General features: G+C 44.9%; 1 protein-coding gene and 1 long non-coding RNA gene across 4 annotated transcripts in view; one reads left to right on the forward strand and one right to left on the reverse strand.

Annotated features, from left to right (window-relative positions):
- Positions 1-17,935, forward strand: part of LOC143983352 (uncharacterized) — a 59,650-nt gene extending 41,715 nt beyond the window's left edge. Inside the window, exons 8-11 of one of the 2 annotated variants that reach the window (XM_077482928.1) lie at positions 8,677-8,729; positions 12,588-12,692; positions 16,868-16,962; positions 17,826-17,935. In XM_077482928.1, the coding sequence (XP_077339054.1) occupies positions 8,677-8,729; positions 12,588-12,692; positions 16,868-16,959 (250 nt within the window). In that variant the 3' untranslated portion in view covers positions 16,960-16,962; positions 17,826-17,935. The remainder of the gene's footprint in view (positions 1-8,676; positions 8,730-12,587; positions 12,693-16,867; positions 16,963-17,825) is intronic. The other variant, XM_077482937.1, reaches the window with a different exon arrangement.
- LOC143983365 (uncharacterized) overlaps positions 3,407-21,396 on the reverse strand; it is a 33,704-nt gene continuing 15,714 nt past the window's right edge. For both annotated transcript variants that reach the window (XR_013274598.1, XR_013274599.1), the window contains exons 3-4: positions 6,870-7,139; positions 3,407-3,705 (exon numbers count right to left, since the gene is read on the reverse strand). This is a non-coding gene — a long non-coding RNA (uncharacterized LOC143983365). The remainder of the gene's footprint in view (positions 3,706-6,869; positions 7,140-21,396) is intronic.

A 21,396-nucleotide genomic window follows, 5' to 3' on the forward strand; every position in this document is an offset into this window, starting at 1 on the left:
TATCTCCCAGAAAGACCTTTCATCATCTGTGTATGACGGGGGAGGAGAGGGGCTGGCAGACAAGCCTGCAGTGTTCTCCGGGGAGCCGGCTCTCATAGGGCTGCACTGCATCTGTGTGCTTAAAGTTTGTTTACCCGGGAAAAGTTTGCAGTGCAGAGTGGGCCGGACTCGGGGTGGGAGGGACTCTGGCTGGGGAGAACAGACATCGGACTGAGTGGCAATGCATGGAGCAGGAGAGGGGTACTCTGAGGAGCCGGCTGAGGACACAGGTCATGCGGGGAATGCACAACTAAAGAGCAGCCATATGTAGAGGGGGCTGCATGGGCCCCCTGCATCACAGGGCCCGGTTGCGGTCGCAACTGCTGCACCCCCTATAGTTACGCCCCTGGGCACCATTTTTAAAATTCAAGACTGCAATAAAAAGGCTGCAAATGACAAGGCTACACTGACAAGGCTGCAATGACACTGACAAGGCTGCAGTTGGACACTGATAAGGCTGCATTGATGGGCATTTAAATGTAAGTTTTTTCACTTACATTTCCCTCCTAAAAGCTTTTTTCCTTAAAATTCCCTCCTAAACTTGGGGTGCGTGTTATACGCCGGTGTGTGTTATACACTGATAAATACGGTAATGTATAGAAGGTAGGGCCCGAAAGTGACTCAAGCCCAGGGGCCCCCACCACCCTAAGTCCTGCCCTGGCTGTAGGTCTTGATGTTTTAAGCCTTGTACACACGATCGGACTTTCCGATAACAAAACCGTGGAATTTTGTTTGAAGGGTGTTGGCTTCAACTTGTCTTGCATAAACAACGGTCACACAAATGTAGGCCAACAATTACAAACGTAGTGACGTACAAGAGGTATGGGGAGCCGATGTGATATCTCCATTACGAACGCAAATTTTACAAGACCGAGTGCTTATGGCTCGTCCTTGATTCCGAGTATTGTTCTAATACATGGGTGCTCAACCTGTGGCCCTGCAGCTGTTGCAGAACTACAAGTCCCATGAGGAATTGCAAGGCTGACCGTTACAAGCATGACTCCCAAAGGCAGAGGCATGATGGGTTTTGTAGTTCCGCAACAGCTGGAGGGCCACAGGTTGAGCACCCATGTTCTAATAGCTTAATCTTTCTAAACAAGGCACATTCTAACAAGAAAATGTGTTATTATATAAATAACCCCACCTTAGCATATTATCACTTAATATTGTCATTTAACTAGCAGTAATACTGTACATATATAAAAAAATATATATTTGACCCAAACGTCCTGCTAGCCTGACTTAAGAGGTAGTTTAAAGTGCATTTCAAGGCAAAAATAAAGAAAAACAACATGTGTAGTATACATCTGCAGTACATGCACATTTTCCAAGTTTCCTGTTTGTTTTGGGCTGACAACACACAGCATTTTTGTGGATTGAGTGGTGACAGCCCTGCCTAGTTGTCTTTTGCCAAGCTACTCGACTTCCACCCCCTTTTCTCCACAACAAAAAGGCTAATTGTTCTGTAGCCCTAAGATGAGAACAGGGAGGACTAATTACTCTGTGCACAGGACAACTCTGCATTTCTGACTAGATCAGGGGTCTCCAAACTTTCTAAACAAAGGGCCAGTCAGACTTAAGGGGGGGCGGACTGTGGCCATTGGTAGTAGAATTGGTCCCAACATCAGTGGGAATAAACAATGCCCCGTCATCTGTGTCAGTGGGAGAAATTGTGCCCCATTGTTGGTGTCATTACCGTGCTGTTGAATGACTGTGGCGTAAAACCAAATGCCTGCAGGACTTCACCCTATATAAATCTGCCCTTCTAAAATACAATTTCTGCCTCCATGCTGCCAAACAAGCCTACTTTGTTTCTCTTATTAATACCTTGTCATCCAGTCCCCGTTGGTTCTTCTCAACCTTTAAATCTCTGCTTCGTTCCCCACCCCCTCTACCCACTAACTCACTCATTGCCCATGAGATTGCCAATCACTTCAAAGACAAGATTGATGCAATTCCTGAGGACACATCCACTGTGCGTACCTCTTCCCCAACCCACATACCTTGCTTACCAGCACATTCAACACTCTCCTCTTTTGAACTAGTTACTACTGAAGAGGTTACAAAACTTTTCTCAGATGCCCAATTAACCAATTGTACCCTGGATCCTGTCCCCTCACAACTACTACGGTCACCCTCTTCTTCTATCCTATGCTCTCTCATGCACATATTCAATCACTCCCTCTCTCTAGTGGCACCTTCCTCTCTCCTCTAAAACATGCGCATCACTCCCATACTAAAAAAGCCTCACTGGACCCCCCCAACCTGAATAACTTAGGACCCATCTCATTGCTCCCATTCACCTCTAAACTTAGTCTACAATCGTCTTAGCTCCTGCCTCAGTAAAAATAACCTTCTTGACCCCTTACAGTCTGGCTTTTGCTCACAGCACTCCACGGAAACTGCCTTACTAAAACTCACTAACTGCTAAAACCAACACCCATTACTGCATACTCCTACTACTGGACCTCTCTGTGGCCTTTGATACTATTGACCACCCGCTCCTTCTCAATAAACTCCATTCCCTTGACCTCCAAGGTTCTGCTCTATCCTGGTTCTCTGCCTACCTATCACAGCGCTCCTTCAGTGTTACCTACAACTCTGTCTCCTCCTCTCCATTGACCCTTTCTGTGAGGGTCCCCCAAGGCTCTGTTCTTGGACCCCTTCTCTTCCCTATCTACACCTCCTCCTTTGGCCACTTGATAACCGCCCACGGCCTCCAATACCACTTATATGCCGATGGCACCCAAATCTATCTGTCTACTCCTCACCTCACTCCTTCAGTCTCCTCTCACATTACTAACTTACTAACTGACATATCAGCATGGACGTCACACCACTTCCTTAAACTAAATCCATGACTTTTCCATCAAAATCAACAGTGTAACCATCAGTCCCTCCCCTCATGCCAGGGTACTCGGTGTAATTCTAGACTCTGACTTGTCCTTTCAGCCTCAAATCCAATCATTGTTAAAACTTTGTAGAATTCACCTCCGTAACATCTCTAAAATTCTCCCCTTTTTAACAAATGAAACCACCAAGCTCCTCATTCACTCCCTTGTTATCTCTCACCTTGACTATTCCAACTCCCTTCTCATTGGACTGCCTCTCCATAGGCTATCCCCTCTTCAATCTATCATGAATGCTTCCGCCAGACCTATCTACCTTACCCACCATTCAGCGTCTGCCAACCCTCTCCTCCGATCACTACACTGGCTACCAATCACCCAGTGAATTAAATTCAAAATACTAACCAACATACAAAGTCATTCACAAGTTTGCCCCGAGCTACATCACCAATCTTGTCTCCAAATATCACCCAAATCGTCCTCTTGTCAGAAACCATGAACCAGACTGGTACCAGAAGTACAGAAAAATCATACTTGTTTATTAATAAAAATAAAAAGGTAAATAGAGTAAGTTTAGTCAAAGCATAGCCAGAGTCAGTAACCGGATCGGGTAATCACCCAGGCCAGAAGTCAGGGATCCAAGTAGAGGAACAGCAAGCAGGATAAGGAGCCAGAAGGGATGTTGGCAAAGCCAGTCTTTAAACAGGAATGCAGGAGATGGTTTCTTGTGATGTGACCAAGGCGAAGGCAGGAATGAAGTTAGCTTGAGATCTTTAAGTAGGCATGACTGACGAGAATATCCAAAACAGCTGGTTAACTGTGGAGAGAGATGAGAGCTGGCAATTAGCTGACAGCTGAGTGGCCAGCTCAGAAAAAGAAGGGCTGAGCCAGCCCTGACACCTCTCCACTGCTCCCAAGACCTCCTACTCTAAAGATCCCTCATCTCCTCCTCACATGCTCATCTCCAGAGCCTCTCCCATCCTCTGTAACTTGCTACCTCAACCTGATCAGCTATCCCCTACTCTTGCTACCTTCAGGCGATCCCTGAAATCACATCTCTTCAGGGAAGCCTATCATGCCTCCAACTAATCTTTTATCACTTCTAACAGCTCATTCCCCACAGTTACAACCTTTTGTACCACCTGCCCCACCCTATTAGATTGTAATCTAAACAGGGCTCTCTTGATCCTCTTGTATTTTATTGTATTATAACTGTATTGTCTCGCTTTTGCATTGTAAAGCGCTGCAAAAAGTGTTAGCATAAATCCTGTATAATAATAATAACAATTGTGCCCTATCATTGGTGCCATTAGGCCCCATTGTTGGTGTCATTGGAAGGAATTCTGCTCCTTCATTGGTGTTAGCGGGGGGAATTAGGCCCCATTGTTTGGTATCAGTGGATGAAAATAGTGCCCCAAGGGTCACATCTGGCCCCCGGGCCATAGTCTGGAGACCATTGGATCATTAAATTTTTTTTGCAGTTATTAAACAGATATAACAAAACACTTGCAATGATATATTTAACAGAGCAAAAGAGAGAAAATTAAGGTAAGTATTTATGAATAAATAAGAATTCCAGTCGTTTGTAAAAAAAATTAAAAGTCAGTATCTAAGGGTCCGTTCACACAGGGGCAACACGACTTGTAGGCGACTTGAGTGAGGCAACTTGGACACGACTTGAGTTAAGATCACAGCGCGACTTGGGACGACTTCAAGACGACTTGTGATGACTTCAACCTGACTTGGGACGACTTACAAGTCGCCCCAGGCCAGGCGACTTTTGCCGTGGCCAAGCAGAGAATGAGCTCAAGGGGCAACTCCACGCCAAATTTCTGAAAAAAATTTGGCGTGGGTTCCCCCTCCGAGAGCATACCAGGCCCTTAGGTCTGGTATGGATTCCAAGGGGAAGCCCCGACTCAGAAAAAACGGCGTGGGGGTCCACCCAGATCCACACCAGACCCTTATCCGAGCACGCTACCCGGCCGGCCAGGAAAGGGGGTGGGGACGAGCGGGCGCCCCCCCTCCTGAGTCGTACCAGGCCGCGTGCCCCCTCAACATGGGGGGGTGCCTTGGGGGAGGGGGGGCGTGCGGCCCCCCCACCCCAAAGCACCTTGTCCCCATGTCGATGAGGACAAGGGCCTCTTCCCGACAACCCTGGCCGTTGGTTGTCGGGGTCTGCGGGCGGGGGGCTTATCGGAATCCGGGAGCCCCCTTTAATAAGGGGGCCCCCGGATACCGGCCCCCCATCCTATGTGAATGAGTATGGGGTACAATGTACCCCTACCCATTCACCTGTGAAAAAAAGTACAAAAAAACACAACACAGGGAAAAAATATTTTATTGCACAGCTCCGGGGGTCTTCCGTCTTCGGGGGTCTTCTCGCCGGACTCCTCCGCTATCTTCTTGTAGCTCTTTTGCTAGCGGAGGAGTCCGGCTTTCTTCCTCGCCGCCGGCCTCTTCTCCCGACTTCGGGGGTCTTGTCCCCCTCTTCGGTTCTTCTGCCGGGCCACCGCGCCTTCTTATAGCTCTTTTACAGGCGGTGGCCCGGTCTTCTGTCGCCGCCGTCGCAGCCGCCGCCTTCTGTTCTTCTCCTTCTTCTTCTCCTGGAGATGTTGACTCGACGAGCTCTCCGGCCGCAATGCCAGGGACGCGCTGCGCTGCCACTTATATAGGGACAATGGGGCGGTGTCACATGGGTTGATGTCACATGGGTTGGTCACATGTGTTGATGTCACATGGTAAGGGGGTGGGGTCACCATGTGACATCAACCCATGTGACCAACCCATGTGACATCAACCCATGTGACACCGCCCCATTGTCCCTATATAAGTGGCAGCGCAGCGCGTCCCTGGCATTGCGGCCGGAGAGCTCGTCGAGTCAACATCTCCAGGAGAAGAAGAAGGAGAAGAACGGAAGGCGGCGGCGACAGAAGACCGGGCCACCGCCTGTAAAAGAGCTATAAGAAGGCGCGGTGGCCCGGCAGCAGAACCGAAGAGGGGGACAAGACCCCCGAAGTCGGGAGAAGAGGCCGGCGGCGAGGAAGAAAGCCGGACTCCTCCGCTAGCAAAAGAGCTACAAGAAGATAGCGGAGGAGTCCGGTGAGAAGACCCCCGAAGACGGAAGACCCCCGGAGCTGTGCAATAAAATATTTTTTCCCTGTGTTGTGTTTTTTTTGTACTTTTTTTCACAGGTGAATGGGTAGGGGTACATTGTACCCCATACTCATTCACATAGGGTGGGGGGCTGGTATCCGGGGGCCCCCTTATTAAAGGGGGCTCCCGGATTCCGATAAGCCCCCCGCCCGCAGACCCCGACAACCAACGGCCAGGGTTGTCGGGAAGAGGCCCTTGTCCTCATCGACATGGGGACAAGGTGCTTTGGGGTGGGGGGGCCGCACGCCCCCCCTCCCCCAAGGCACCCCCCCATGTTGAGGGCACGCGGCCTGGTACGGCTCAGGAGGGGGGGGCCGCCCGCTCGTCCCCACCCCCTTTCCTGGCCGGCCGGGTAGCGTGCTCGGATAAGGGTCTGGTGTGGATCTGGGGGGACCCCCACGCCGTTTTTTCGGCGTCGGGGCTTCCCCTTGGAATCCATACCAGACCTAAGGGCCTGGTATGCTCTCGGAGGGGGAACCCACGCCAAATTTTTTTCAGAAATTTGGCGTGGAATTCCCCCTTCAGAGCTAATAATTCTGTCAAAGTCGCCTCCGTATAAACAGAAATCCGACTTGGAGGCGACCTCCATTGAAATCAATGGGTACCGGTCGCCTACAAGTCGGATTCAAGTAGTACAGGGACTTCATTTGAAGTCGGAGCGACTTCAGTAGTGTGCATTAAGACAGCTCTCATTCACTTACATTGGTTTTTAAATGTTGTCCGACCTGAGGCCACTTGGGGCGACTTGAAGTCGGATCCCAAGTTGCCCCTGTGTGAACGGACCCTAAAAATACTGTAGCTGCTGACTTTTACTAAACGGACACTGACCAGCCCAGGGATCTAGCGCTCGGGTTGGTTCCTTGCCAATCTTCAGGTCCCTGGCACTGCCATCATGACTATGGGAATCTGGATGCGACTTCCGGTTGTTTTACAGCTGGCTCCCCACTGTGCAGATTCAAGATGCGCTGCATTTTCACACTGGTTCCGCAGTCTCTTGGGGCCTCTGTCCCAGGAGTTTGTTGGCTGGGGGGGTCAACTTCTGCTCTTCTCGCCTAGACAAGAAGTAACTCGCCACTTTCTATTTTAAGTGAAGTTCCACTTTAGGGAGAGAAAAGACAGGTAAAAAAAAACAAAAAAAAAATGTCAGTAGATTCTTATGCTGCATCTACACTTTGAGCATTTTTCAGCAGTTTTTATGCATTATTTTTTCACATTTATATACAGCGTCTTTGAACTTTGGTCTTTTTTTTATTAGCCAATAGAGAAAACTATTATCTGTTGTATAATTTGTTGCTAGACATTTCAGATTTTTTAGCTTTTCCATTAGCTTTTATTTTTTTATTTTTTTATTATCATTATTCATTTATTACAATTTTAAGAGTTAAGGTAAGGATTAGGAGTTGGGGTTAGGGTTAGGATTAGGGGTTATGAACTAAAAAGGGGGTTAGGGTTATTATTTTTGTTAGGGTGTTAATACTACTACTAATAAATAAATAAATACAATTAATAATAATAAATTAATAAATAAATGTAAAATAAATACACAAAATATAAAACATATTCATAAATAAATAATAAATGACTTCAATAAATGAATACTAAGTAATAATAAATAATTAGTTAACCTTAACCCCTAACCCTTAAAAAAAATGATAGTGTGTTTCCATTCATTTCTATGGGAATAAAAATGCGCAAAAAAAAGCTCCAGAACTTTTTTTGAGCTTCAGGCAACTTGAAGTGGGGTTGTGAACCAATTCCATATAGAATAATCGTTTTTTTTTTCCCCTCCAGCATTTTGGAGCTTCAAGCTTCAGCTTGGGTTCGCAATATATCGATGCGGGAACCAGTTCCCGCATCGCATCTCTCCCACAGGCAGCTCACACTGCCCTCTGCGAGCCGCTGCGGTTGTCAATACAATGTTAATGACACCCCCAGAGAGGTTCACAGATCGCAGTGCGAACCGTGGATTCAAACAGGAATCAGATCGCATGGGTGTGAACACCCATGCGATCCGATTCCAATGTGATTCCAGTGCTATGTACACCCAATGTGAGTTCAGCCATAACTGTATGGCTGAACTCGCATTGTACAGACATTGCATGTGAACGGCACAGCAGTGCAGGTGCGAATCACATGCGATGTCTGAGTTGGCTATAGTGGAATGGGGCCTTAGGTGCAAAATACCTATAAGATCAACGTTATAGAATGTGCACAGTTTTTTCATCTGATTTGTGTTGTTATGGCTTTGCTGAATTGAAACTATTAAACTCTTACCGTATATTTGATCATAAAAAGGCCAATAAAGCACGAGAAAGAACACAGCTGGGTGGATTTACTAACGGCAAATAGACTGTGCACTTTAAAAGTGCAGTTGCTTCTGAGCTTAGTAAATGAGCTGAGGCTCTGCTGACTTCCATCATCCAATCATGTGCAACCATAAATGCTGTTTTTTTAATTTTCCTTGCATGTGATTGGGTATTCTTTCCAAAGTGAAGTTATACCTCATTTACTAAGCACTGGAGCAACTGTCTACTTGCCTTTAGTAAATCCACCCCAGTATTTTATACTTTTGTAAATTGAGCCTGAAATTTATGTTCTTTATCAACTAAATATTATAACGTACAATCCTCTACAGGAAAAATGTGATCACAGGGCGAAAATCAATGTATAGGTTCAACTATGGCATACGTAAGTAATATAACAAAATAGAAATGTGTTCTGTGTTTTTTTTTTTTTTTCATTCTATAAGTTTCTGTTTTTATTTACCCTAAAGCAGTGCTTTCTATACTTAACACTGAAGTTAAATTTGCTTATATTGTGCCTTGCCTGGTTCCTCCCTCATTAAGGCTCCATTCACACTTGAGCGGTGCGATTTACTGGTGTTTTTTGGGTGTTTTTTAAGCGTTTTTGCAGCTTTTTAGAAGCGTATTACAGCATCAGGTGTTTTTGTTAAGCATTAGGGGAAGGAGAAGAAATTAGGGGTGGCGAGCTGCTGTTTAAGCAGAAAATGAGCAGCGAAACGCTCATAAAAAACACTCAAGTCAGGCATTTCTATTGAAGCCTATGGGGCCAAAAACGCTTGTAATCTGCCAAAAAAAGAAGCTCATGTACTTTTTTGAGCTACAGGCGTTTTGTTTCAGGCGACAAAATGCTCATATGTGGATAGGGGCCATTGAAATAAATGGGATTTGGGTTGTCGAGCGTTTTAGAGTTAGAAGCTTCAAGCAGAAAATCACTCAGGTGTGAACAGGGCCTTATACCAGTTCAAGTTTTAAATAAAACCTTTCTATTTTTGTTCATATCTTATTGACATGACCTCTGGATCTTTGTGCTTCTCTATGCAATGCAGGCAGATCAGGGCTGGTACGTGGGGGTGGCAAAGTGACCTACACCACAGCAGGATGCTGCAAACATCACATAGCAAAAAAGTGGCCACTGCCCCAACCTATAACTAGTCTTTGTAGCAAGGAGCACTGGAAGGGCAACGTATGTCAAACAAATATGAAGAGATTTAATCATTAAACATCACAGATCCCTGCCTTTGTGCACTTTGCCTAATGCAAGCAATGACTCTTGGAAGGAGTTATGTATATATCCAAATGCCTCGATGGTTGAATATCAGTTTGAGGGGATGGGCATTGCTAAGTAGGTTGTATTTGCATGCAGACCAGGTGTGATGATTGAAGTATCTGAGAAAAAAGGGCTTTAGGATGCCGGTTGTCCTTTAGACCAGGGGGTCACCAAACTTTTTAAACAAAGGGCCAGTTTACTGTCCTTCAGGTTTTAAGGGGGCCGGACTGTGGCCAGTGTGAGTAATGCCCCATTGTTGGTTTTAGCAGAAAGAATAGTGCCCCATGGTTGGTATTAATGGGAGGAATAGTGCCCCATGGTTGGTGTCAGTGGAAGGAATAGTTCCCCATAGTTGGTATCAATGGGAGGAATAGTGCGCCATTGACTGTGTCAGTGGGAGGAATAATGTCCCATTGAAGGAGTCAGTGGAAGGAATAGTGCCCCATGGTTGGTATTAATGGTAGGCATAGTGCCCCATGTTGGTATCAATGGGAGGAATAGTGCCCCATGGTTGGTATCAATGAGAGGAATAGTGCCCCATGGTTGGTATCAATGGGAGGAATAGTGCCCCATGGTTGGTATCAATGAGAGGAATAGTGCCCCATGGTTGGTATCAATGGGAGGAATAGTGCCCCATTGAATGAAAAAGTGGAATACCGTGCTAAACCAAAAATCGAATAACAAACTAAATAACAAGCAGCTGCTAAAAGTGGGATACACACAAATATTAAATTACAAAGAAATGTAGCGACGCTAAAAATAAAAAATGAAATGAATGACACTAGTGATGAATATTAGACATATACCTACATATTATATAGAGCAATGTAAATAAATGGAGAAAACTCTATATGCAAAAATATGTGTATAAAAATTAGTACAAAAACACAATCATATAGGTAAATCAAGTAAATGAAAAGTATTTGAATGAAAAGGTATAATGGGACTTTTCCCTCTATATTTAAACCAAGTTCGTAAATCAAGTGCTCAAAAAAGTGTTCGAAGAAAAATTATGATTTTTTTATTTTTAGCGCTGCTACATTTCTTTGTTAAGGCCCATGCACACGATCTGACTTTTTGACAACAAACATGCAAATTAGCTGTTTTGGAGCAACATCCGACCGTGTGTACGCTCCATCGGACAAACTTTTTGGGTTTTCATCGGACTTTTGTTGGCTGTGCGAACAGACAAACTTTCTGGCAACAAAAGTCCGATGGAGCAAAGTCTGATCGTGTGTACAGAAAACCATAGGACTTTTGTACAAAGTACAAACAGGCATGCTCAGAACCAATGCAAAAGATCAGACAACAATACAGAAGTTGACCAAAGGTGGCTGTAAAGAGCAGAAAAACCACATGATTTGGTGAAAGTTGGCTGAAAAAGTCCTGCCGTGTGTATGCAATACAAGTTCAGGGCCGACGCCCTTTGTACAAAAATCCAAGGGAAAGTTTGTACAGTCCTATCGTGTGTATGGGGCTTAATAGTGCCCCATTGTTGGTATAAAGCCCCATACACACGATCGGACTTTGTACAAACTTTCCCGTGGACTTTTGTACAAAGGGCGTGGTCCACAAGTTTGTATTGCATACACACGATCGGACTTTTTGACAACAAACACGAACGTAGTGACGTCACAACGTACTGACGCCACTTCAAAAGAGGGACGTTCAATGACTCCAGCGCCACCTTTGGTCAACTTCTGTATTGTAGTTCGATCGTTTGCATTGGTGCTGAGCATGCGTGTTTGTTTGTACAAAAGTCCGATGCTTTTGCATACACACGGTCGGACTTTGCTCCATCGGACTTTTGTTGCCAGAAAGTTTGTCCGTTCGCACAGCCAACAAAAGTCCGATGAAAACCAAAAAAGTTTGTCCAATGGAGCATACACACGGTCGGATGTTGCTCCAAAACAGCTAATTTGCATGTTTGTTGTCAAAAAGTCCGACCGTGTGTACGGGCCTTTAGTGGGAGGAAATGTGCCTTAAGCCTCATACACACGATAGGACTTTGTACAAACTTTCCCTTGGATTTTTGTACAAAGGGCGTGGGCCCTGAACTTGTATTGCATACACACCGCAGGACTTTTTCAGACAACTTTCACCAAATCATGTGGTTTTTCTGCTCTTTACTGCCATCTTTGGTCAACTTCTGTATTGTTGTCTGATCTTTTGCATTGGTTCTGAGCATGCCTGTTTGTACTTTGTACAAAAGTCCTATGGTTTTCTGTACACACGATCAGACTTTGCTCCATCGGACTTTTGTTGCCAGAAAGTTTGTCCGTTCGCACAGCCAACAAAAGTCAGATGAAAACCAAAAAAGTTTGTCCGATGGAGCGTACACACGGTCGGATGTTGCTCCAAAACAGCTATTTTGCATGTTTGTTGTCAAAAAGTCTGATAGTGTGTATGGGCCTTAATAATTGGTGTCAGTTGGAGGAATAGTGTCCCAAGACTGGACAGAGGCAAGCAGTTTGGAGACCACTGTGTTAGCTCGTCAATAAGGTTGGAAACAACTGTGTGCAAGACTGAAGGCAAGGCTGGAGATTAGCTTTTGGTCCATTTTAAAGGTACAAAAATATATTTTAAAATAACTACATCATTTTTATATGTTTAGGTTAATAAAATGTCACTTCAATTTCAAATTGCAGGTACAGTGATTTTCTAAAATAAAAAATAAAATAAAAAATACAAATGTATAAATTACTTAAAAAGAATGTTGCTACAACATAGCAATCTGGAGGCTTTCTGTATACCACTGGGGTCAAAAGTGATGTGCATAGGTTTCTTTGTACTCTAATAAGCCCCATCTGCATTCCATAACATAAAGGTGTCTACAGACATTAACAATCCAGGCATACAGTAATATTGGCGCTCTTCGTTCCTTTTTAAGTACAGGTTGTTGATGTACCCATTTGAATATTGTCTCAGTTTTGATCAGACTTCGCTTTTAAGCTCTCTCAATATTTTTTTTAACAGTTGATTTTGGGGACCAAGCTATGGTCTTCTATGAATCATCTGAGGATTCTCTGCTTGTCTGGACTGCAGGAGAAATTAAACATCTCCCCTTACTGATGCTGTTATGTAAGTGACTAGTCTAAAGCCTCATACACACGATAGGACTTTGTACAAACTTTCCCTTGGATTTTTGTACACAGGGCGTCGGCCCTGAACTTGTATTGCATACACACAGCAGGACTTTTTCAGCCAACTTTCACCAAACCACATGGTTTTTCTGCTCTTTACCGCCACCTTTGGTCAACTTCTGTATTGTTGTCTGATCTTTTGCATTGGTTCTGAGCATGCCTATTTGTACTTTGTACAAAAGTCCTATGGTTTTCTGTACACGCGATCAGACTTTGCTCCATCGGACTTTTGTTGCCAGAAAGTTTGTCTGTTCGCACAGCCAACAAAAGTCCGATGAAAACCAAAAAAAGTTTGTCCGATGGAGCATACACACGGTCGGATGTTGCTCCAAAACAGCTAATTTGCATGTTTGTTGTCAAAAAGTCTGATCGTATGTATGGGCCTTTACTTTCAAGTAAGAAGTGGAAAATATTTTGATCTATGGTAAACCAGCAGATTTTGTCAATTACCATAATTTTATTCTAGAGCTCTTAATCACCTCAATACCAGGCACTTTCACCCTCTTCCAGCTTTCGGCGCTGTCACACTTTGAATAACAATTTCACGGTCATGTACTCAGACAACATTTCTACCATATTTATTTGAGACAGATGGAGCTTTCTTTTGGTGGTATTTAATAACCACTGGGTTTTTTTTTTTTTTCCTAAACAAATGAAAAAAGACAATTTTGAAAAAAATTAAGTTTTTCTTCGTTTCTGCTATAATATGTTGTAAATATGTAATTTTTCTCTTTCACTAATGGCACTGATTGGCACTGATGAGAAGGCCCTGATAAGGTGACATTGACGGGAACTGATGAGGAGGCACTAATATGCAGCACTGATGGGCAGCCTTTATGGGCACTGATAGGTGACACTGATGTGCACTGATAGGCATCACTGACGGGCACTGTTTGGCATAACTGGTGGGCATCACTGGTGGGCATCGCTGATGGGGCTTCACTGATAATCACTGCACTGATTATCAATGCAGCCCTCCTCTACTCATGTGTCAGCGTGAAACGAATGCTGATAACCGGCACTTTCTAGTTATGCTGTGATCAGCTGTGATTGGACACAGCTGATCACATGGTAAAGAGCCTACATCAGTGATGGCGAACCTTGGCACTCCAGATGTTTTGAAACTACATTTCTCATGATGCTCATCTACACATCAGAGTGCAGGTGCATCATGGGAAATGTAGTTCCAAAACATCTGGGGTGCCAAGGTTCGCCATCACTGGCCTACATCATAGGCTCTTTATTGTGATCGGAGATGCGGTGTGTTGAAGCGACACACTGCACTACCGACCTTAGTGCTATGTGCCCCTGGGAGTGAGCTGCTTGTTCTGAAGGACATCATATGACATCCAGTCAGAACGGGAGAGCCTACAGCAAAATGACAGCCGGGCCGCATGTGGTTAAAGAGTATCTCTATTTTATCAAGGAAAAAAAAAAGATGTTTAGTTATGTCCATGTGCAAAGTGAAAGGGAGTGACTTTTCCTTATTAATCATCTGATACACTTACAGTTTTCTAATAAGAAAATCTACAGAGACGGCATACGTTTTTTAAGTATTTAACCATTAGGGGTCATCTCACCAAAATAAAAAATTCCTACTGCAGACGATGCCTAAAATCTGACCTGCAGACCTCGGGGGAAAATAAGAGAGTCAATCACACAAGCAGGAAATGACAAGTCTGTGGAATTTCTGTACACTTACAGCAGCTGTAGATTGAAAAGGAAAAGTCATTTTTAATAAAATTCTATGACAATATGGCTTGTGTAGCAATTGTATATGCTGTGTTTTTTTTGTTAGTTTTTTTTTTTTGCCTTTTTGTTCCCTCCAAAATTGCTGTAACCTATTAAAATTATGTTCACACCTGCTACTTGAAAGGACAAACATGTTTCTTTTGTGCCCAGAACATGTACATCACAATATTCACAATTTTTGCAGAACAGAAATGATATTCATGATTAGAATTGTAGTTGTTCACATAAGAAATAAGAAAAATTCACTATCCTTTCCTATTTTCTTATTTCTATCATTAAAAATAATCATCAATTTGTCCCCACTAACCATTAGAAAATCAAATGAACATTCTGAAAAACATTATTTTTTTTTTTTTATTAAATTCTACTGGTGTATGGCCAGCTTTAATGTGTATATAAAGCCCAATATTTTTTTCTATTGTAGAGAAGAGCTGAAACATATTAGTCTAGTTCCAGAGACTTCTCTTCAATTACTGTCCTGGAGACAATAGGAAGTGAAAGGAAATGTCCAATAAGTTACCTTCTTAGGTCATATTCACCCGGCCATCCAGGCCCAATGTTGGTCGACACATACAGTGCCTTGAAAAAGTATTCATACCTCTTGATATATTCCACATTTTGTCATGTTACAACCAAAAACGTAAATGTATTTTATTGGAATTTTATGTGACCAACACAAAGTGGAAGGAAAATGAAAAATGGTTTTCAATTTTTTTTACAAATAAATATCTGAAAAGTGTGGTGTGCATTTGTATTCACCCCCTTTACTCTGATACACTTAAATCGGGAGTCCACCGGGACTCCGCGTTTTTTTTTTTTTTTTAAAGTCAGCAGCTACAAATACTGCAGCTGCTGACTTTTAAAATAGTGACACTTACCTGTCCAGCGCGCCCGCGATGTCGGCACCCGAAGCCAATCTCTAGATCGACACTCGGGTGCTGCCGCCGCCATCTTGGGTATGGGAATCAGGAAATGGAGCCTTTCGGCTTCATTTCCCGGTTCCCTACTGCGCATGCGCGAGTCGGGCAGCGCAATCAGGACGGTCCCCGCTGCCTCTGGGATCTGTGTGTTTCCCAGCAGGCAGCGGGGCACTTGCGCAAAGGGGCGAGCACTTGCGGAAAGGGGCGTAATCTACGCCCCTTTCCGCAGACAGCTATCCCGGAAGTGGGTGCAGTTACCTGGATTATCCAGGTAACTGCACCCCCCTCCCCCCTGAAAGGTGCCAATTGTGGCGCCGGAGGGGGGGGGGATTGCGATGAGCGGAGGTCCATTTTAGGGTGGACCTGACCTCCGCTTTAACTAAAAGTGGAACCAATTGCTTTCAGAAGTCACCCAATTAGTAAATGGAGACCACCTGTGTGTAATTTAATCTCACTATAAATATAGTTGTTCTGTGAAGTCCTCAGAGGTTTGTTAGAGAACCTTAGTGAAAAAAAAAAGCATCATGAAGGCAAAGAAGCACACCAGACAGGTCAGAGATAAAGCTGTGGAGAAGCTTAAAGCAGGATTAGGTCTTAAAAAATATCCTGAGCTTTGAACATCTCACTGAGTACTGTTCAATCTATCATCCGAAAATGGAAATAGTATGGCACAACCCTCAAACCTATTAAGACAAGGGAGCCCACCTAAACTGACAGGCCGGGCAAGGAGAGTATTAATCAGAGAAGCAGCCAAGAGGTCCATGGTAACTCTGGAGGAGCTTCAAGTTCCATAGGTGGGAGAATCTGTCTACAGGACAACCATTAGTCATGCACTCCACAAATCTGGCCTATGGAAGAGTGACAAGAAGAAAGATGATGTTGAAAGAAAGCCATAAGAAGTCCCATTTGCAGTTTGCAAGAAGCCATGTGGGAGAGACAGCAAACATGTAGAAGAAGGTGTTCTGGTCAGATGAGACCGTTCTGACAGAGCTTGAGCTAATTTACAAAGAAGAATGGGCAAAAATGTCACTCTATAGATGTGCAAAGCCAGTAGAGACATCCCCAAATAGACTTCAAGCTGTAATTGCAGCAAAAGGTGGTTCTACAAAGTATTGACTCAGGGGGGCTGAATACAAATGCACGCCGCACTTTTCACATATTTATTTCCCTTCCACTTCACAATTATGTGCCATTTTGTGTTTCTATAACGTAAAATCCCAATAAAATTTGTTTACGTTTTTGGTTGTAACATGACAAAATGTGGAAAATTTCAAGGGGTGTGAATACTTTTTCAAGGCACTCTATCAGTTAAGGTTTGCATCCAGGGCTGCTCATATGTCCCTAGCCGCAGGCAATCGCTCCATGTTCTCAGTCATAAAAAAATGGTACCTTCTGTATATGCTGTTCTTTAGTAATAGATTTGTATTTTACATTTTTACAGCAAGAACTGGCCATCTCCAGGATAAAGAAATTGTAAAATTCAAAAACTTTGCCTCTTGTATGTCTGCCAGAGTGGTGTTTGTAAATGAATAGTCAGTAAGTATGATTTATATTATAACAGGCTTTAATACAAATCAGTGGTGTAACTAGAACCTTCAGGGCCCCCGATGCAAGAAACCATGAAGGGCCCCCCCTGAACCCCAGCCAGGGCCCTTCCCTCCGAGTCCTGCTGTGGAACTTCAGGGTGTGGTCACAGGTATGACCTTTGTGAGCCCTGTAGTTCCCCCACTGGCATCAGTAGTTTTTTTTTTTTTTTTTTTAGGTGCCCCATCTGGCTGGGGAGAACAGACATCGGACTGAGCGGCAATGCATGGAGCAGAAGAGGGGTACTCTGAGGAAAAATAGTTTCTCTGTGCTAAAAATAGAAAAAATAAAAAATGGCCTACTATTAAACATATAACGTAATAAGAGGTTAATACCAACAAATTATGTCTGTGACTTAGAAAAAAATATTATTAATCTATACATAAAAATATCTAAATCTATGGGGTTGAATTATTAAAACTGGAGAGTACAAAATCCGGTGCAGCTGTTCATGGTTGCTAATCAGCTTCTAACTACAGCTTGTACAAATAAGCTTTGGCAATATAACCTGAAAGCTGCACCGCTGCAGCAGATTTTGCACTCTCCAGTTTTAGTGCCAAAAATCCATATAAATTACAACATATAAGAAGTGCAATCCATTAATGTAATGCATGGGATGAACATACACTATATTGTCAAAAGTATTGGGATGCCCGCCTTTACATGCATGCAAGTGTTGAAGCTGATATAGTGGCAAAGGGTGGACCAACTCTCAATATTGAGCCCCACGGACTAAGACTGGGATGCCATTAAAGTTCATTTGCGTGAACAGACAGGCGTAAAATGCTTATCCTTAATCTTTTTTTGTTTTTAAGGAAGTGTCTTTGAGGACAGCTGGAGACTGTATCTATCCTTCCATGCATTCTACAGACACTCGTGTCTTGTGGTGGAGATTTTAATAAAATATTCTGTATAAACACCTACAGTAGAACTTTTGTTTTATTTTTTGGTGTGAGTGTTTTTTTTTTTAAACTAAACATCTTGAAGTAAGATGGTTTTATGGAGCTATTTTAGAGATATAGTAATATATAGATATATATAATATATGGGATACAGTATGTGCAAAATTGTGTAAACCAGCCTTTATCAACCTTTTTACCCCAGAGGAACACTTGAAATAATTTTCTTGTGGAATCCGTGTTAAAATCAATTCAGTGGAAAGAATGCCCGTTACATTGGTGGACAAACAGAAGAAGGCCACTCTTACGATCGTGGTCAGACTGCCACCCCTACAGAAAACTAAAAAGATGAATGGATGTATCTTTTTCTCCATTCAAAAGGAGAAACGACACATGGGTGGGCTGTACATTAAATGATCACTGTGATAGCCAATTAGAGATCGGGAGGCCTGGTTCCTGATCATTAACCTCCCTGGCAGTATGATTATTTCATGATTATTGATGCTGAAAGCAGTACAATTATTTTGCATGGAAATTTGGTGTTTTATACTGTAGGCCTCTAATTCTTAGGAATAACTCACTTATATCTGTCCAAACAAGTCTAGTAGACATCCAGGGTATGATAAAGTTTGAAAAAAAAAAATCATAAATTATAATATAATAAATAATTATAAATAATAACAAATAATAATATAATAATAAAAATTCTTCAATAATGTAATCAAATCACACTGAAATTGGCTCAGTTGCAGAATTGTCGCGGTCATTACTTTCAGTGTTTGACAACGGATTTCCCCACAAATCACTATCGCTCAACTCTGCAAGTGATTCTAATTTATTATCGCTGTTTTATAGCTGGTCTAAAACCACTTTTGGTGTAAGGAACGATTTTGGTTGCTATGGACAATCTCCAGTTTTCAGGCAGAAACAGTATTTATAATATAAAACTGCATGCAGGGCACTGGACAGACCACTAGGGACAAAGGGGATGTGAAATAAATTGATACAGTAATGTAATCTGTAAGATTACAGTGTACTGTATATGTATTGTGTGTTTTACTTTTTGAATTTGGCGCCGTTCTTCCCTGTGCATTGCACCACTCGCAGGGAGCGGAGCCGACTCCATGATAGATCAAGCTCAGGAGGGCTCGCACACAGTGCAGGGAGACATTGCAGGATTCTGGGGACAAGGTAAGTAAGCTGTACCTGGATCCAGCGATGCAATCCCGGGTGTGATTCGGGGTTACCGCATTTGGTGCTGAAAATCCACACGAGCCACACTCGGGAATACTGTCAGGGGGGTTAATATGAGACCCAGAGCTCTTGATGAGAGCTTGGTTTCTGTGCTGAAAGAGTGCTGTGCAGCGCGCTCTCAGCACAAACACAGCGGTGCATGTATGTGGCCCCTGCCGAGTGTCCCCATAGCAAGCACAAGTGTTGTTCCCGTCAACACTTGTGCGTGTTGACGGGAACAAGAGCCTCTTCCCCACAACCTTGGGCTGTGGTTGTGGGGGTCTGCGGGCAGGGGGCTTATCGGAATCTGAAAGTCCTCTTTAACCAGGGTGGCCCCCAGATCCCACTCCCCCCATGTGAATGAGTATGGGGGGAGTGGGATCTGGGTGCCCCAACCCATTCAACAAAAAAGTGTCAAAAAGAAATAAAAATATACACACAGTTTTCAACAATTTCTTTATAAAAACAAAAAAATGTCCCCTGTTGTAGATTCAACGTCAATCACGACACCTGTCACACTGGTGGACCCTAAAATGACGGTCCCTGTTCCAAGAGGGAAGGGGGTTCCTGTCCCCAGGAGAGAAGGGGGTTACTGTCCCCAAGAGAGAAGGGGGTTCCTGTCCCCAGGAAAGAAGGGGGTTCCTGTCCCCAGGAAAGAAGGGGGTACCTTTCCCCAGGAGAGAAGGGGGTACCTTTCCCCAGGAGAGAAGGGGGTCCCTGTCCCCAGGGGAGAAGAGGGTTCCTGTCCCCAGGGAGGAGAAGAGGGTCTCTGTCTTGGGGGGAGGCGGTCCATGTCCTCAGAGAGGGGGTAAGGGGGTCCCTGTCCCCAGGGGAGAAGGGGATTCCTGTCCCCAGGAGAGAAGGGGGCTCCTGTCCCCAGGAGAGTGAGAAGGGTTCCCTGTCCCCAGAAGAGTGAGAAGGGGGTCCCTGTCCCCAGGAGAGTGAGAAGGGAGTCCATGTCCCCAGGAGAGTGAGAAGGGGGTCCCTGTCCCCAGGGGAAAAGGGGGTTCCTGTCCCCAAGAGAGAAGGGGGTCCCTGTCCCCAGGGGAGAAGGGGGTCCCTGTCCCCAGGGGAGAAGGGGGTCCCTGTCTACAGGAGAGAAGGGTGTCCCTGTCCCCAGGAGAGAAGGGGGTTCCTGTCCCCAAGAGAGAAGGGGGTTCCAGTCCCCAGGGGAGAAGGGGGTTCCAGTCCCCAGGGGAGAAGGGGGTTCCAGTCCCCAGGGGAGAAGGGGGTACCCTTCCCCAGGAGAGAAGGGGGTACCTTTCCCCAGGAGAGAAGGGGGTACCTGTCCCCAGGAGAGAAGGGGGTCACTGTCCCCAGGAGAGAAGGGGATCACTGTCCCCAGGAGAGAAGAAGGTTCCTTTCCCCAGGGGGGAGAAGAGGGTCTCTGTCTTGGGAGGAGGGGGTCCATGTCCTCAGAGGGGGGGGGGGGGTCCCTGTACTCGGGGAAGATGGAGTGGGATATGGGATGGTTTCACTTACTATGACATGCAGGTCCCTCATTTATGGTCGTCTGGGCTCCCTCCAGTAGCACGGATGGGTGATCAGCATATGCCCAGGGACCACAGCTAAGGCCTGACAATCTGGCAGCAATTGATGGGTACATTATCTGCGTTTGATGGCACAGTGGCGGCAATTTATGGGCACAGTGGTTGCATTTGACAGGCACAGTGAGGCAGCCTTTGACGGGCACAGTGGGGTGTTTGCTGGGCATTTGTTGGGCGCAGCGAGGCGGCGTTTGATGGGCGCAGTGAGGCGGTGTTTGATGGGCGCAGTGAGGCGGTGTTTGATGGGCGCAGTGAGGCAGCATTTGATGGGCACAGTGAGGCGGCGTTTGATGGGCGCAATGAGGCGGTGTTTGATGGGTGCAGTGAGGCGGTGTTTGATGGGCGCAGTGAGGCAGCATTCGATGGGCACAGTGAGGCGGCGTTTGACGGGCGCAGTGGCTGCGTTTGACGGGCGCAGTGAGGCGTTTGTTGGGCACAGTGAGGCGTTTGCTGGGCACAGTGAGCCAGAGGATACATGGGTTAGATTAGATGGGATGGATGTCCAGGGACAACAGAGGAGGCCTCCACCCCTTCTAATCAATCCTATGTATCCTCTGTGTACTCTGGACATGTTTCTGGGCCTCCATCCCTTCTAATCTAACCCATGTATCCTCTGTGTACTCTGGACATGTCTCTGGGCCTCCATCCCTTCTAATCTTACAGGGGGAACTCTGCGAACCCTGATGTAAAGGGGAACTCTGATGTAA

Source organism: Lithobates pipiens, unplaced genomic scaffold (genome assembly GCF_037356315.1).
Source record: "Lithobates pipiens isolate NorthernLeopardFrog02 unplaced genomic scaffold, aLitPip1_a1.2 Scaffold_1, whole genome shotgun sequence".
NCBI classification, from domain to species: Eukaryota; Metazoa; Chordata; class Amphibia; order Anura; family Ranidae; genus Lithobates; species Lithobates pipiens.